Here is a 16,622-nt window from a genome sequence, read left to right as displayed (position 1 = left end):
TGCATTTTTCTTGAAAAGAAAAATAAAAATGTGCAAAGTAAGCAAAAATGAATAGCGATGCAGGATTGAGACAATGGATCTAAAATGACCGCGCGTGCTTGTCGCACGTCACGGATCACGTTTTGATGCTTGGTACGCGTTCAAAACATTGTCTCCACGTTAAACGTGGTTGATATCATCTTAGAAACATAAAAAATATAATCGACTTAACTTTTTTTCTATCCATTTTTTCATCTTTGAATACATTTAACGAGAACCATTCATGTAACGTCATGTGGAATTGTTATTCGAGTGAAAAAACTGAATGATGACGTAAGCTTACAGTCTGATATTAGTATTGAAAAATAAAAGAATAATAATAAAAATTGATATTTTGAGTAAATTTATTGCCGACAGGAAGAATTTTCGAGAGTCGATCGAAAATACAGTGTGATGTCCCACGGTAAAACCTGGAACATTATTCTTTTTTAATTTATCGCGATAAGTCGGCCATTCCTGCGACTTAATGACGGCAAACTATTATATCTGACTTTTAACTATTTTGGCGCTAGCGTAGTCACCGCCATGTTGCCTCAGGCCCAAGCTGCCCAAAAAGGCCCAGCAACTCGCTCTCTTCTCTTGCTGACATTCAAGGCAACTCACGCTAAAAATGATAAACCTAGCTTTGTAACCTGTGGTTTTAAAATTATTTGAATTTCTATTTTATATTTAAATTTTACCACCAAGTTACACACTAATATCAAATTTACACCTGAAATGAGGCCAGGTGAATAATAATTAACAAAACAAAAACAAGTTCAAATTTAACACCAGTATACTTTAATATTATTACTGATATATCGCAGTTTCACACTCATACTTCCCCACTAATCACACACATACAGATACCAGTTGATATTGTTGATGACGCTGATGGTGATTCCCCAAGTGACGCCGTATATGAGTTGGCTGATGTAATGCCAGGTTGATGATGCTACCAGGCTGCCTTCACGACTCCCAAAAGCCAATTGATTGTATTATTTGTTTATTGCTGTTGATCAATCAGCAATAAGTACCAGTTGGTGATATTGTTCTAGCTCTCAATATTATTGATTAACAATTTATTGATGTTTAATAATTAATATGTATGATGTTGTTCACCAATGGCTTCACCATGTGCACCAGGTGATATTGGAGAACTTTGAATTATATTAATTATTGATTTTTTATATTGAAACACTTTGCTTGTGTGTATTATTAACAATATGATTCTTACTTGAATAAGTACTATTTTGCACGTTATGAATATGATATTTGAAATTTTAATATCTTAATTTCAATATCAACTTGATTTCTCTTTGCTATTAACTTTTGCAAGTGGTTTGTGCCGAGGCCAGTGACCGAAGAGACGGAGCATTGGTGTTTCCGTAGATTCTCAATTTTACTCCGATGGCGCTCGTATAAGTTCGAGCGTCATCGGCTCCATGTGCGCAGCAAAAGACGCAGTAACACAAATTTGGGTTATGCCAACTCTATCTCGTTACAGCTTCTATTTCATTTTACCACGTGAGGAATATCGAAATCTTGTATCGGGTTGAAATGATTTAATCTCAAGTTAAATAATTAAAATGTTAAATTCATTTAATTAATAACAATCTTAAAATCATTATTTTAGTGATATTTTTTGTCTAAATTAATAACTAATAAAGTTAACTTGAAATATAACTTGTTCCTTGAAGGTCAGTCTGCGAAGTTGCACAAGAAAAGTAAATATTAAAACTAACTAATCGTCAAGTGTAATCCACGGTAAATTAATTAAAAGGAGTTCTCAATAACTTGTCAACGATAAAATAATTATAAAATTATCACATGTCCGCATGGACGCCGCCATCTTTGTTTATACATAGAGTGTCAATCAAACAAGTAAGGTGCTGAGCAAATAAATTAGGTGTTCATAAATTAAAATACAGTTCTAACAATATAAGTTAAGTGTCATTAAAATAAATACGGTGTTTTTAGTTATTTCTATAATAGAATATAAATCCTAATATACCACTCACTCACGTGTTTTTTGGAGGACGCCATTTTGTTCCTGTCATATCTGGACTTATACTATCTCAAATTAACTTGTATAGTCTCCATAATAATAGTCAAGTCTCAATCTAGTGTCATCTTGTCAAACCTATCCTTTCCCGCCTGTTGCTTCCCAAAACCTTAATCCCTGTTCGTCGACAAAAATGGAGGTTTAACTTAATTACTCAATTGGTGGTAATAATTACCAATTTATTACAACGGAAAGTTTTTGGAAATTTTTAAAAAAATTTTATCGCATATTTGGTTGACTCGTGAAACTTGGTCAAATCTACTTTACCATCAGTCAGGATCTTCATAACCTACTGCGATCAAGGTTTCATGTGTCAACCAAATATGCAATAAATTTTTTTCATTTTAATTTTTCCCTAGTTACAGCAACATCCAATTCAAAATATATATATATGTATATAAGCCATGAGACATGAGACATGAAACTTGAGACATGAGACTTGAAAAATCCGACGTTAAAATGATAGAATTCAATTTTTCCCGGTTAAGTCTATTTTACCGACTCATGAAAAATGAGAAATTATTATTTTTCATGAACTTTGTGATTCTGCTTGGTGGAAAAACATTGAATTCATCATGCAATGTCGCCATAACTTCGTGGTATGAATTTTGAATTTCGCAAAGACTGTTATTTTGTACTTTCCATTCACTTCCAATTCAGATGTTTTTTTTAACCCAAACTGTTTTCCATTTTGGCGAAATTGTCTAATTCTTCTTCCATATCAGTTGACAGCTATTTGTCTACAACAAGTAAATAAATATATATGAAATAGATAAATGAAAATGACACTGTACATGATAATGTACATTTATAAATTAATAGTATCATTATTATCATGTACATATATATATTTCTTTCTTACCTTCTTCTGTTTAGATTGTAGGAGCTTCCTTTATGAGGTCTTGGTTTTCAAATGATAATACTCCACAAAAACTTCTCGTTTTTATAGGAATAAATGCAATAGAATAGTAGAAAGAGTACCCAGTCAAATGACACATATTAAGAGTCAGCGAATTGCCACGCGCATATTAATTCTAATCTTGTAATTGATATTTATTTATTTATCTTTTATCATAAACAATTAAATACTACTACAGCATTTTATTAGTTTAAATTTGAAGAATTACATGAATTGAGTGTCAGTAAATTTTTTTGCAAAATTGTATTTATATATACGTAAGTCGATTTAAAATATTACACGTATGGACAGTCTGCAAATTTTCTTGCAAAATTGTATTTTAACAATATTTATATATGATCGTGAGACGTGAGGAATCCTACAAAGTTGATGAATTTCGATAGCTCAGTTGGTAGAGCAATGGACTGAAATTGCATATTGTTATAAACAATTCAAAAAGTTATCCATTGGTCGTTGGTTCAAACCCGGCTCGAAAGAATTTTTTTTTGTTATTTAATAGTATATATTAGAAACATTGAAAATTCTTTCTTTGAGACATGAGATATAAGACGTGAGACATAAGACTTGAGACATGAGACTTGAAAAATCCCACGTTGCAATGATACAATTCAATTTTTCGCGGTCGAGTCTGTTTTACCGACCCATGAGAAATGACAAATCTCACGTTAAAATAATATAAGTGAATTCCCATGGTCAACTTTGTATTACCGACACATGACAATTGGGAATTCTCACGTTAAAATGACACATTTAAATTTTTTTACCATCTCTGTTTGACCTACGAGGTTGCAGTTTCTCGTTTGCTCCGATCTACCTTTCCCCTGACCACCCTCTGGCCCACAACTCTTCTTGTTATACTACTAACAAGTGTCTTAGTTGTCTCAGCACTAATCAACGTACTCGATATTGACGAAGAAAAAATAGAATGTCGATATCTACTTGATACCCGTTTATCTGCTAATTTCATGACAGATAATATGTCACAAAAATTAAAATTAGAAAAAGTACTTGTCTCTCAAAATACTTAGGCTTTTGTAATAATTATGGCAGGATTGTTTTATGGTGGAAACATCTCCCTGTCTGAAAATCTGTTCAGGCTAGCCTGATTTGACTTTAAGTCTTCATCAATACTTAATCAATGTTGCGTTCACTCAGAAAAACTGATCAAGTTTTGATCAAAATGCTTGAGCGAGAATAACCTGATTAAAAAAGCTTTAAGAAAACTTCAATTCATTCTTGATAATATCAGACTGATTAAAGCTTGATCAAAAATTGATCAATTAATATACTTCATAAATTTAATTTTTTTCGAGACAATCTTGATCAAGTTAACATCAAGAAAACTTTAACCCATCCTGAATGAGGCCAGCCTGATCCAAACTTGATCAAGAATTGATCAGTTAATGTGTATTTTGTAACTTGTGTTATTTTTGGGGTCATCTTGATTAAGTTAGCATTAAGAATACTTCAGTCATCCTGAATAAGGCCAGCCTGATCCAAACATGATCAAGACTTGATCAATAAATATATATTTCGGAACTTGTATTTTTTTTAAATTTATCCTGGTTAAAAGTTCTAGTATCAAGAAAACTTTAACTAATCCTGAATAAGACTGGCTTGATCCAAACGTGATCAAGATTCGATGAATAAATCGGTTCATCTCGAATAAATTGGTTTATTATCACCTATAGAGTGGTATAATAATAAAAATTATAAATTTACTTTTTAGATTACAAAAATATTTTTGTTTATCAGAAAATTTATTATATATTATTTAAATGATTACGATTATTTTCTTCTTAAACACTGATATAATATTTTTTATTGAAGAAAAAAGACGCCAAACGGTGCTCAATAATGTCTCAAGAGTGGTGTGAATATGTAAGCTTCAAGAAATTATACTGTGTCATTTCCTTTTTTGGCTAAGCTGTCTAAGGCGTGCCCTTTACTACGTCAATTCACACTTCGTCCCCATTAAGCGCGTGTTTGAACAAAAAAAAAAACTTCCACACCCTATAAATCTCTAACTCTTTTCGGACAACACAAATAATTGTACAACAAAAAAAAAAAATTATAACTAGTAAATAATTTTTTATTCATTTTTCGATTAAGATTCGATCGAGTTACTCAAGACACTTCATCGAGTTTTGATCACGTTTTGCGTTACGCTTTTCATCAAGTTTGGACCAAGCATCTCGATCAAAGATGGATTTGAAATCAATGTTGCCTGATCAAGTTTCGGTCAATTTATATGACTTTGTTATTTTAAGATAGTTTTCAAACTTCTTGATTGAATTGACATTTAAGAAGTTTAGATTTTCTTATTTTTACCCAAAAACGATGTGATTTCGTATGAGAATAGGCTTTAAGTAATTTTTTATCTACTATTCGAGGCGAGTCTCAAATCTAAGAAATGATCAGTGACTTTGCTTAAAGTTCCAATCAACGACGCTTCATAAGTAGCATGAACCATATTTAATATCAAATTTTCAATGAAAAGAGAAAAAAAGTTTTCCTCAGGAACACCTAAAGTGCGATGGGCGCTCAACTATATTTTTTTAAAATCATAAATTTTAAGCGAGACAGCGGAGACTTTTTATGGGTTCATTAAATGTGCAATATTTGGTAAACCCTTGATACGTCTCGGCTGTTTCATCAAAATTAATGATAGAAGATCATTAAAGACAGTGTCCGAAGATGATTCGATGATCGACAATGGTTATAAATGTCGAAAAAGACATTTCAAAGTCTGTCGATAACCAAACAAAAAAAACAGGACAAAGAGTTTTATTTTGGAGATCTAAATTCATTATTTGACATTAATCTATTATCAATTATATTGGATTTAACCGTCAATATAAAAAGTGAAGGTTTGATTCACGGACGAGTCAAGTATGTTTGAATTATAAACTCAATCGCGATATTATGTACAAAAATCCTGAACTAATTTCTATGTGATCCTTACTTATTCTTATCCAAAAAAAATACTTCAAAATATAAAATATGCTAATGAACAAAACTAATATATATTACTCATTCGACGTGTTTTTTTAATTCAAAAAATAGATTTGTCCAGAAAATTTTTTTTATTGTTCTTTAGCAAAAAATAAGCGATACGTGTTTTTTTTTTTTTCAAAAAATTTGGAGTTATGATTCTTCAAGTTTTCACTTTCAAGAATTTTCAAAAAAATATACCAGCTTCCCTGGTAGAAATCGTGTCCCATACATAGCTAATAATTAGCTATTTTTATTAGAGTCAAACTCACAGTTCGCTGATTCTTAGACTAATATTTAGGCGATTATGAGAGGTAAATGTAAGCGGTATCTTCCAATTGGATAGCTATCTCTATTAGACTCATAAATAGCCATTTCTTAGCTAACAGTTAGTTCTAATATGAGCATGTAAACAACTAAATGTTAATATTCATGAGTTCACCCATAGGTTTGATAATAATAATTACAATAATAATGACAATTTTTTTTTATTTTGCAATAATACAAATTTACAATATCTCACTTGATTTTTCGCTGCATTTTATTCCGATTTTATACTAAGACAACCACCAGTAGCTCAATAGATTTTGTTTTGAAAGTCTTCCTTGTGATTTTGATTGAATAAAGCTTCATGGTGTTGGGTCTTTATTTCCAGATATTTTGAACCTAAACAATAGAAATCAACATTAGGTCCATATAGTAAGTGACTGAATTCAGTGAAATCATTTTACAGGAAGGGATTGGTGCAATGCGAATAATGAAAAGAGGAGTTGAACTCAGAGGTCAAGCAGCTGTTCTGGACAATCTTATTGCATCAACAATTAGTTCAAGAAATGGAAGAAACCTTATGCTAGAGTCATGGAGTAATTTTACGGCCACTACTCGAGCTGCAAACGGTCATATTTCAGCGCGGCTTACTTTGAGTAATCTTTTTATTTTTCTGAGGTTTGATAATTCCGTGAAATTTTTTTGATAAATAATTTATATATTTCATTCACAGATGAAAAACAAGTTGATTTGATAACGAAATCCTTTGAAATTGCAAGTCTTGACGGTGAAACATTATTTTCAGCAGATCGAGAACAAGTTGTTGTTGGTGCCACATTATTAAAAGTAACAGGAGTTGGTGGTGCAACTTTTCATGGAAGTTTAGAGACTTCACTTGTGCGATCTGAGTCTGGATTAGGTCTAAGGTTCTTATAAAGAATACAAATCTCCCAATAGTTGCTTGTGAAATATCCTTGTTGATTTTTTTAATAATCAAAAAAATTGCTCGAACACATATTGACAGGTTAGAATCATCAACAAGAGCATTAGAGGTTCGCGCTTCGGAACGTGTTGTTGTCGAATCCAGAGCTGGAGAAATATTGACTAATTCATTATTGGATTTGACACTACAGAGTGTTGAAGGTGCTGTCAAGTTGGATGCGAAGATTATCATTTTAAAAGGACTAACAATACAAATAAAATTTACTCATGATGATCAACGACAGCATTATCAATCAATACCCAAAAATCGTTCTATAACAAATGAAGAAAAATTAAGCGTTTATCAATTATGTGCATGTGCAAATGGCAAGCTCTTTTTAGCAAGACCAGACGGAATATGTCAAGCAGATAATACAATATGTTATTAATTTGAAAAATTATGAGTATCCTACAGTTACATATGTTACATCCTAATAAAGTGAAATATTATTCAAAAAAAAATGTTTTTATCAAAATATATTCCCAACAATCCCTGTCATATTTCATTTTCTTCTATATCAATATGAGCCACTTCTTGAGTATCTGTTATATTCAAGAGTAACGTTCAAGTTCGCACTAATGATAGTTGATGGATACACTCAAAATAAAGATAGAAAGCAAGGAATAAAGATTTTGTTGATTTTTATAGGCATTTTAAATAACGTGTCGTAATTTAATGATTGGATTTTTAAATAGACATGACTCTATTGTTTTTAGAAATCTTGATCGATTATAATATGTCATATAGCTTTGGAGATAATATGTGGTCTGCCACTATTTACCAACTTAATCGTAAATAGTTTTTTGTACATTCATTCTTTGAATACTTTATCATGAAAATAAGATACTATAATAACAGCCTTTTCACAAAGCGTTTATAGGTATCATAAAAACTGAGATCTGTTTTTATTTTGAATAAATAATTTTCTAAAGTCACCTATTACTATAACTATAAAGTAACGAATCTATTCTGAATAACTTTTACCCCTGCATTGTTCGCGAATACCACAATAAATGAATTATAATTTCAAATCAGTGACCGGGATATCTTCTTGCATAACTTTGTGATGTTTGTGACATTCAGTATAATCAGACGGGAATCTAATCAATTGCTAACTTGCTGTCACAGCAAATTTTTTTTTTATATTCAACACGAGAACGTTTTCCCCATGATTTTCTATAAAAATGGCTTTAATGACGATAAAGAAGGACGTCGGTGTTTCACTAGTTGAAACTTGGAAAAATTAAGGAGACCTGTGGCCTAGAGGACTAAGGCAGTTGCTAAGAAATGCAAAAAACTTGGGTTCGGATCCCGACGGGGAAATTTTATATTTTTTTCTAAGTTTCTGTTTTTAAAAAAAATCTACCAGAATAGAAAGGAGAATACGGTTCCACTACGATACCTTCTTAAAATATAGAAACAGTACAAAGCTGCTCTTAAGAATAATCACACAACAAATAGTCTTAGGGAAGAGTAGCACAATAACTTACGTATCGTCAATGGAAAACATCATCTATTACTCTGATTTGCTTTGAAGAGAATTCAAACGAAACTAAAGTCTATAGAATGAATAAAGCGATTATTAATGACTTAGGTCTTAGGAAATCAGAAAATGCTGCCAAGAGGCTATGTGTGGGGGGGGGGAGAGTTGGACTAGTAGACAAAAGGATGAAGCTTGATCAAAGTCTTGATAAAGTTGGAATCAGGGGCATTCTCGAACGTTCTTGAAGCTTTCAAATAACGCCATCGGACATTCTAGAAAGTTCACGTAGTTTCTAATTGACGTTATCATCCAACATTGTGAAAAATTATTTAAGCATCTAACTGACATGATCCTTTTGTTTTTTGCCAGCGTATAATCACTTCTATTACAATAAAAATATTAAACGTGAAAACTCATTTGATAAATAAATTTAAAATTAATAATTATCGACAAAAGTCTTGTTCATTGTAACGGGAGCTTTTTTTTTCGTCTACACTTGCTCTTGTTCGCGACTTCGATCCTTCTTAATCTTTCTAAAACTTGTGCTATGTAAAGCCTGGGAGGCACACGGCTCTGTCATTTTTAGATTATTTCGGATTACATAAGCATTTAAATAAATTATCAAAATGATTTCACCAGAGTGTTTGAAATTAATTAAAAGAAAGAAAAAGGTTATGGATTGATTAGTACACCAGAAATAAATTGGAAATTGGTTAAAAAAAAAAAAAAAAAAATCGGCTTTCAAATGAAAGTTGCAAAGACAGTTGGTTATAAAGTGCGAATTGAAAGGACCCAGATAAATTAAGTTTCGTGGCACCCCACGGCTACCCTCTGAGCCATTGTTTACTGATGTTTATATGCATCTGAATTTGTATCTGGTCCTTACATTTGAAACTGAATTTTCCATTTTCCAATAAAAAAAACCAATTCTCAACTGAGGTCATCGAGTGAAAAATATAAAAGTGAACAAAAACATGGTGCTAGTGTGGGATATAATAAAATATTGAGTAATAGAGTCAAGTAGTTAGATGGTGATTCAGCATTTCAGAGAAGAATTAGATCAGGAACCGTTGTTAATCTTTTATAATATAAAGATAAATTTATTTTTAGGGGATGCTCAAAAGATGACAATTAGCCACTAGATATTTTAAAGCCATTAGATATTTTAAAATATCATAAAAATTTGAAAGTTAATGGTGTTTTAGCCTGTAAATATGGTCAATCATTTGATGAGACGAAATAATTCAATACAAAAAATCAAATGATTGAATATAGTGGTTCGTCAAAGAAGATCAAAAGAGGACTCAACAAGTGAATAATATTGAGAATAATTCGATATCGATGGAGCTTTTGATTTATAAACAATTGGATTTTCAAAAAACTCGAACTGGTAATATTGTTAACAAGAATTTCCTCTTACTGACATTGAACATCTGGACCACTGCCATATCACAGGTTACTATCGAGGAGCAGCTCTCCCAGGATGTAACATGCACTATACAGATTAACATACAATATTGTAGAATAAGTCATAATGAATTCAACAGGAATTCATCAGGAAGTTCCTTAAATGAAACAAATATGAACGTGATAATTCATGGTGAATTAGTGAATTCAATACATTTTTTGAAATAAATAAACGAGCACATTATTTTTATAACATACTTCAAATTTATTTATTAATCCCTTTATAAAAAGTCGATGAATAACGCTGCTTCCAGTCATTTCATTGGTCGTCATTTACATTCACTCACACATTCACACAACTCACTTTTTCTCACTCATTCTATCTCTTTTCTCTCTTTCTTAAAAAAGCCCGCCTGACGTCACTGAATTTTGTTTGTTTTTGTAATAATAATAATATATTAATTAATAATTTGATTAATAAATAATATATTAATAATTTAATTAATAATAATAATATATATTAATAATTTAATATTTAATATATAATATTAAATATAATATTAAATTGAAATAAAAAAATACTGCATTGGCGCTGCTCAGCACTACTTCCTGCCTGACGTCACTGTATCAATTTTATTATTTTATTTATACATTTATTTACATTACATTTTATTTATACATTTATTTACATTACATTTATTTAAAAAAAATTAAAATCATTTTTATTATATATTTTTTTATTGCTATATTTTTATAAAGTTGCCACCTAACGACGCAACGCTTTGGCGCAGGCGCTGCTCAAAAGTCCGAGTCATTCGCACACATTCACAGCGTTGCATATGGGCGTCGGCAGTCCTGTTCAGTCTATTCTGTTTCATTCACCCGTCAGATTAACTCTAATTAATTGCTAAATTAATATATGCTAAAAATATAGTGCAGTGAATTAATATAATTATTAAATTAAATTATTAAATTATTAAATATTAATATTATTATAATTATTATTTAATTATTAAACATATAAAATTGAAATTAAACATTAAACAAATTTATATACGTGGTGTACGACGCCTGTTGGTGTAATCTCAATTGTGTAATAAATAATAATAAAAATATTTTATTTTATTTTCATAAAAGAAAATCAAAAAGTGAAAAATTAAATTAAAATGGCGTATATATTCACATCAGACGATGAAATTAATGCTTTTGAACACGATGAAAGATCAGTGTAAGTATCATAAATTTATTCTTTTTTTTTTTTTTATCAACGTTCATTTTTTTTTATCAATGTTCATTTTTTTTTTTTTTTTTTCTAATCAATGACGTTAATTGATGAACCAATTGTGCCAGTTATAGTTCAACAAGGTGCTCAACCTGTTCTGGCAAATAATGAACCAGTTGTGCCAGTAATGGTACAAGCAGTTAATGAACCAGTTGTGCCAGTAATGGTACAAGCAGTTGATGAACAAGTTGTGCCAGTAATAGTTCCACAAGGTGCTCAACCTGTTCCGGCAAATAATGAACCAGTTGTGCCAGTAATAGTACAAGCAGTTAATGAACCAGTTGTGCCAGTAATAGTTCAACAAGGTGCTCAACCTGTTTTGGCAAATAATGGACCAGTTGTACAAGTAATAGTTCAACAAGGTGCTCAACCTGTTCTGGCAAATAATTAACCAGTCGTGCCAGTAATAGTTCAACAAGCTGCATAATCTTTTAATTTATTGTTTTTTTTGCATAATTGTATGTCAGGTAAAAATATTTAAAAAAAAATTGCATAATGCAACTGACTGATAGTTATATTGTTTCTAATGATCTTAATATGTATTAATTATTATTGTTGTCAGTCAGACGCGAAAAAAAAAAATATTTGAACTTAAGGTATTGTATGCTAAAAATTTATCTACCTCATATCATTCTATGTGATAAAAAAATTATATTTATTATTATAATAATATTTTTATAATAGTATTTAAAATAAAAATTTCTGACTGATAATAACTAATTTTACAGTGATAATTTAAGAAAAAAAAAATTAAAGTCACTGAGTGATAATTATATTGGTGTTAAGAATATTCATATGTATTTTTTGATATTGTAAGTCAGGAGTAAAAAAAAATATTGTTATGCTTCGAATTAGTCTTAGGATTTAAAAAAAATTGCATAATGCAAATGACTAATGATTATTAGAATTAAAAAAAAAATTGCATAATACGAATGACTGATAATAATTAAGTTATTTTTGTTAGTGGTGACCATCAATGCTTAAATGAAAGTACAAATAATAATCAATATGTCGTCCCTTATAGCCCCACATATTATTATTATTATTTAATGCTCACATAAACGTCGAAGTTGTGTCAAATATTAAAGCTATGAAATATTTATATAAATATATTTATAAAGGCCATGATCTTGCTTCGGTAGTTGTAACAGATGCTTCAAGTGGTACTAATGAACCAATTATTCATGATGAAATTAAAAATCATATAGAAACGCGATATGTCAGCCCAGTGGAAGCATGTTACCGAATTTACGGAAGAGAAATGCAACATAAAAGTCATTCTATTATTCGGCTACCAGTTCATCTGCCAAATCAACAAGTTGTAGCTATTGCTGATGAAGGAGAAGACACCATTCGGACTGCCTTAGAAAAACAAACTATGCTGATGGATTACTTTACTTTGAATCAACGTAATCCAGAGGCTAGAATGTATACATATGGAGAAATCCCATCATATTTTGTATTTCAGAAAAACACTCCAAATCGTCCAGCAATGTGGAAGAAGCGTTTACGACATTTTAATGCCATTGGCAGAATGTATTCCATCAGTCCACGACAAATTGAACTTTTTCACCTTCGACTGTTATTGCTCACAATAAAAGGAGCAACAAGCTTTGAAGATTTGAGAACAGTTAATAATGTAGTTCATGATACTTACCATGGTGCCTGTGTAGCATTGGGCCCCATTGAAGACGATTCAGAGTGGGACCGTGCAATGACTGAGGAAGAAATATGGATGATGCCCAGACATTTATTTGTTATATTAATATACTGTCAACCAAACAAACCAAATGAGCTGTGGGAAAATTTTAAAGATGCTTTGTCAGAAGATTTTAAACATAAAGGGCACAGTGGAACTCAATCTTATGCAAGGGCATACCATGAAATTAATACTCTCCTGGGTCAAGAAAATTCCAGTGTTAGTCAATTCCCATCAATGCCATCGTTAGCTGAGTTTGAAAAAATTGATGACATAATTAATGACGAAGGAATATCTCTTCAAAATCATGAACAAATTGGTCTTGCACAATATGCGAAATCGAATGAAAAACAAAAGCAGATCGTCGATGAAATTTTAAATGTTGCTATGTCGAAACAGCCTACAAAGACATGTTTTACATGGACGGACCAGGCGGTTTTGGAAAAACATTTGTTTACAACACTATTTACCAGCTATTCAAAAGTAAAGGATATAAAATTGCTACAATGGCATTTACAGGAATAGCGGCTATATTACTTCCGCAAGGAAGAACGATGCACAAAGTTTTCGGTATGCCAGTTCTAATGTTCGCTGATTCAACGTCAAATTTCAGAGCTCAATCTAAATAAACACGAGAATTGCTAGATTACGATATATTAATATGTGACGAAGCTCCAATGGCGCCAAGATATTGTATAGAATTGGCAGACAGAACTTATCGGGATTTGACAAAAAATGAATTACCTTTCGGTAGAAAAATTATGCTTATGGGTGGTGATTTTCGACAATTGCTACCTGTGAAAGTGAATGGTTCACGAAGTGAAACGGTTAACTTATCTATCAAGTTTAGTCATTTACGGAAACATTTCAAGGTTTTTTCATTGACAGAAAATATGAGAACCTTACCTGGAGAAGCCGAATTCGCTAAGTATTTACTAGATGTTGGTAATGGTATTTTGAACGACAACGATAATAACTTATTGGCGCCCGAAAACTGTGTTGCGTTAAAAGATGATGATATAGTACGAACAATTTTTAAAGATCTTATTGACAATCATCAATATGACGATTTAACAAAAGTTGCAGTTTTAGCAGCTCGACATGTAGACGTTGATGAAATTAGTAGTAGGGTTATAGAACTGCTTGACCACAGCACTGAAAAAATTTATACTGGCATGGATAGTACGGAAAATTGTGATAACGGAGACATTGATGATGTTATATTACCCGAATATTTAAGTACTTTGAATCCCCCAAATTTTCCGCCATACGAATTAAAATTAAGATTACATTGCATAGTTATGTTACTTCGTAATTTAAGTCCCAGTGAAGGATTATGCAATGGAACTAGATTACAGATATTAGATTTGTCGAATAACCTTTTAAAATGTCGAATTTTAACAGGTGACATGGCGAATAACATCGTGTTTATCCATCGTGTTACTTTGTATTGAAAAAAACCAGAAACTTCGAAAAAATAACGAAGTTCCCCCGCCGGGAATCGAACCCGGGTCTTTTGCTTTCCGGGCAAACGCCTTGACCACTAGACCACAGGGCTTCTTATTTTTTCTAAGTTTCATCGAGTCAACTCCGACGTCCTTCTATGCGTCAATTCATTTTCTTAAATATTTGCCATGCCATTTCTCCCGAATTTCCACGAAATTGTTTTGTGGTATTTTCAATCCAGTTTTTGTCGACCTTGATTCCAGACTTCTCAATCAATATATCCTAGAACAGTATTTCACAGTAAAATATACAATTTTTTAGATTAACATGTATTGAAATTGATAACTACAGCAAAATTGTTAAAAAACTATTATTTTATAATATTTTACTTACTAAAACTTATTCGACGTTTGATAATTTATTTCTAGAAGAAGGGTTGTCTTGCGGAGTTGAATTTATTACAGACGATGCTGATGTTGGCGATGAATTTGCGTTACGACATGCCACATCGCTGATATCAGGAATAACAATTTCTTTTTCTTTTTCATTATTTATTTTTACGATATATGATTCTAGGTCTTTTATTGCATTTTCAAGAAATGAAATAATTTGTATTGTAGCTGAAAAAAATAAATCGAGCTAATAAAACTTGTAAAAAAAATAATAATTATAACAATTATACGAGCGTTGGTACTGCTTGTTGGATCTTTATGAGTCAGCGGTTTTACCTAGAGATTTTAAATATTTCATAATTCTAAGCGTTTCTAAGTGAATGATAATTATTCGTAATTATTATTTATTAATTATTAGTAATGATTAATAATATTTATCGACTTAGGAAAAATTTCTCGACTAACCCGGTAATGTTGGCCGGTATTTTGTTATAATTTTATAACTTCCTTCATCATTTGAGTTCACGATATCTATTTGTTTTGTATATTAGTGTTGTTTTTCTTTCTTATTCTTCTGTTTGTCGTTGATAACGTTTTCATCTAGAGATGAATCGTAGTGTAATGTCGTCACTAATAAGTAAGAAAAAATAAAAATAATAATTAATAAAAGAAATATTAGCTTATTGATAAAAAAAATTATGTTTTTCATAAAAAAAAAAATATTAAAAAATAACGTGTAAAAAATACTGAAAAGAAAAAAAAAATAATAAAAACCATACTTTTTTCAATAGTTTTTCTGTTGTCTTCTTCACCAGAGTTTGAATTACAACTACTACTGTAGTCAATACCAAGAAAATTTTCTGATGATGTCTTTTGAATTGTATTTGAATCATTTAAATCAGTTAAATGTAAAATCGGAATCTCGCATAAGCTTGTGTTGACACGTGTACGTAATCTTGTCGTATAGTCACTCTTTTCTTCTTTGTGTTGACCTGACTCATCATCACTTGTAATATTGAAGAGTTTGTACATAGGTTCATCTTACTACATATATATATATATATTTTTCCTGTCTTTTTTGTGTCGAATCATATCCATCTGATGAATAATTATTGTCATCAGTAGATATAATAATACAGTAATCATAGCTAATCATATAATCATATATAACTACATATTATAATATATAGAAACATATACCTTGAATTTATCAATTCAATAAAAAAAAATACTTTTTCATTGTTTAAACAATTTAATGTTTTCATTTATATAATCAATTATTCATTTTTCAGAAAATATTACACTATATATACTTGACATCACCAGGACTTGAACACGGTATCTCCCAGTTTAAACTCCAGAGCCTCACTTATTTAACCACAGCAGTAACAATTAAAGGTGACGAAAGTTTGTTCTACTTAAATATTCATCATAATCATGGCAATCCAATTAACCGACACTCAGCCAATATATAAATTTTATTTGTTTCATATACCCCGGAATGTAAAAAAATAAGTAGCTGTTATATATTATTGAACAAACAAACTTTTAATATTAAATACTTAACAGTGGCCCTTAATATATTTATATATTTCGAAAGAATGAAAAATAATTAATTTTGATGACCCAAAGGACAATCGACGAATGTCAAGTCATACGTTGGCTAGT

At 30.8% G+C, this 16,622-nt stretch overlaps 3 protein-coding genes and 1 non-coding gene across 12 annotated transcripts in view; all 4 read left to right on the top strand.

Moving 5' to 3' along the window:
• LOC122851932 (zeta-sarcoglycan-like) overlaps positions 1 to 7,769 on the top strand; it is a 119,098-nt gene extending 111,329 nt beyond the window's left edge. For 3 of the 9 annotated variants that reach the window (XM_044151463.1, XM_044151461.1, XM_044151462.1), the window contains exons 4-6: positions 6,730 to 6,919; positions 6,997 to 7,189; positions 7,288 to 7,763. In XM_044151463.1, the coding sequence (XP_044007398.1) occupies positions 6,730 to 6,919; positions 6,997 to 7,189; positions 7,288 to 7,633 (729 nt within the window). In that variant the 3' untranslated portion in view covers positions 7,634 to 7,763. Of the gene's footprint in view, positions 1 to 6,729; positions 6,920 to 6,996; positions 7,190 to 7,287 lie in introns of all 9 variants that reach the window. The other 6 variants (XM_044151455.1, XM_044151457.1, XM_044151460.1 and 3 more) reach the window with 4 other exon arrangements.
• Trnaf-gaa lies at positions 3,376 to 3,479 on the top strand. The gene is made up of 2 exons: positions 3,376 to 3,412; positions 3,444 to 3,479. It is a non-coding gene; the product is annotated as a tRNA-Phe (tRNA).
• A 4,738-nt stretch (positions 7,770 to 12,507) lies between the features above and the next one.
• LOC122850898 lies at positions 12,508 to 13,641 on the top strand. The gene has a single exon (XM_044149953.1). It carries the CDS (start codon positions 12,508 to 12,510, stop codon positions 13,639 to 13,641), a length of 1,134 nt encoding a protein of 377 aa, XP_044005888.1.
• A 152-nt stretch (positions 13,642 to 13,793) lies between these two features.
• Positions 13,794 to 14,570, top strand: LOC122850897 (ATP-dependent DNA helicase pif1-like). The gene has a single exon (XM_044149952.1). The coding sequence runs from the start codon at positions 13,794 to 13,796 to the stop codon at positions 14,568 to 14,570; it is 777 nt and encodes a 258-aa protein (XP_044005887.1).
• Positions 14,571 to 16,622: the final 2,052 nt, after the last annotated feature.

This window comes from Aphidius gifuensis, linkage group LG3, assembly GCF_014905175.1.
Source record: "Aphidius gifuensis isolate YNYX2018 linkage group LG3, ASM1490517v1, whole genome shotgun sequence".
NCBI classification, from domain to species: Eukaryota; Metazoa; Arthropoda; class Insecta; order Hymenoptera; family Braconidae; genus Aphidius; species Aphidius gifuensis.
The sequence above is the reverse complement of the archived record's forward strand: the minus strand, read 5'-3'. Positions and strand labels throughout refer to the sequence as shown.

Excerpts from the sequence above, each read along its gene's own strand:
- LOC122850898 (XM_044149953.1), top strand. The coding sequence starts at position 12,508 with ATGAAATATTTATATAAATATATTTATAAAGGCCATGATCTTGCTTCG.
- LOC122850897 (XM_044149952.1), top strand. The coding sequence starts at position 13,794 with ATGGCGCCAAGATATTGTATAGAATTGGCAGACAGAACTTATCGGGAT.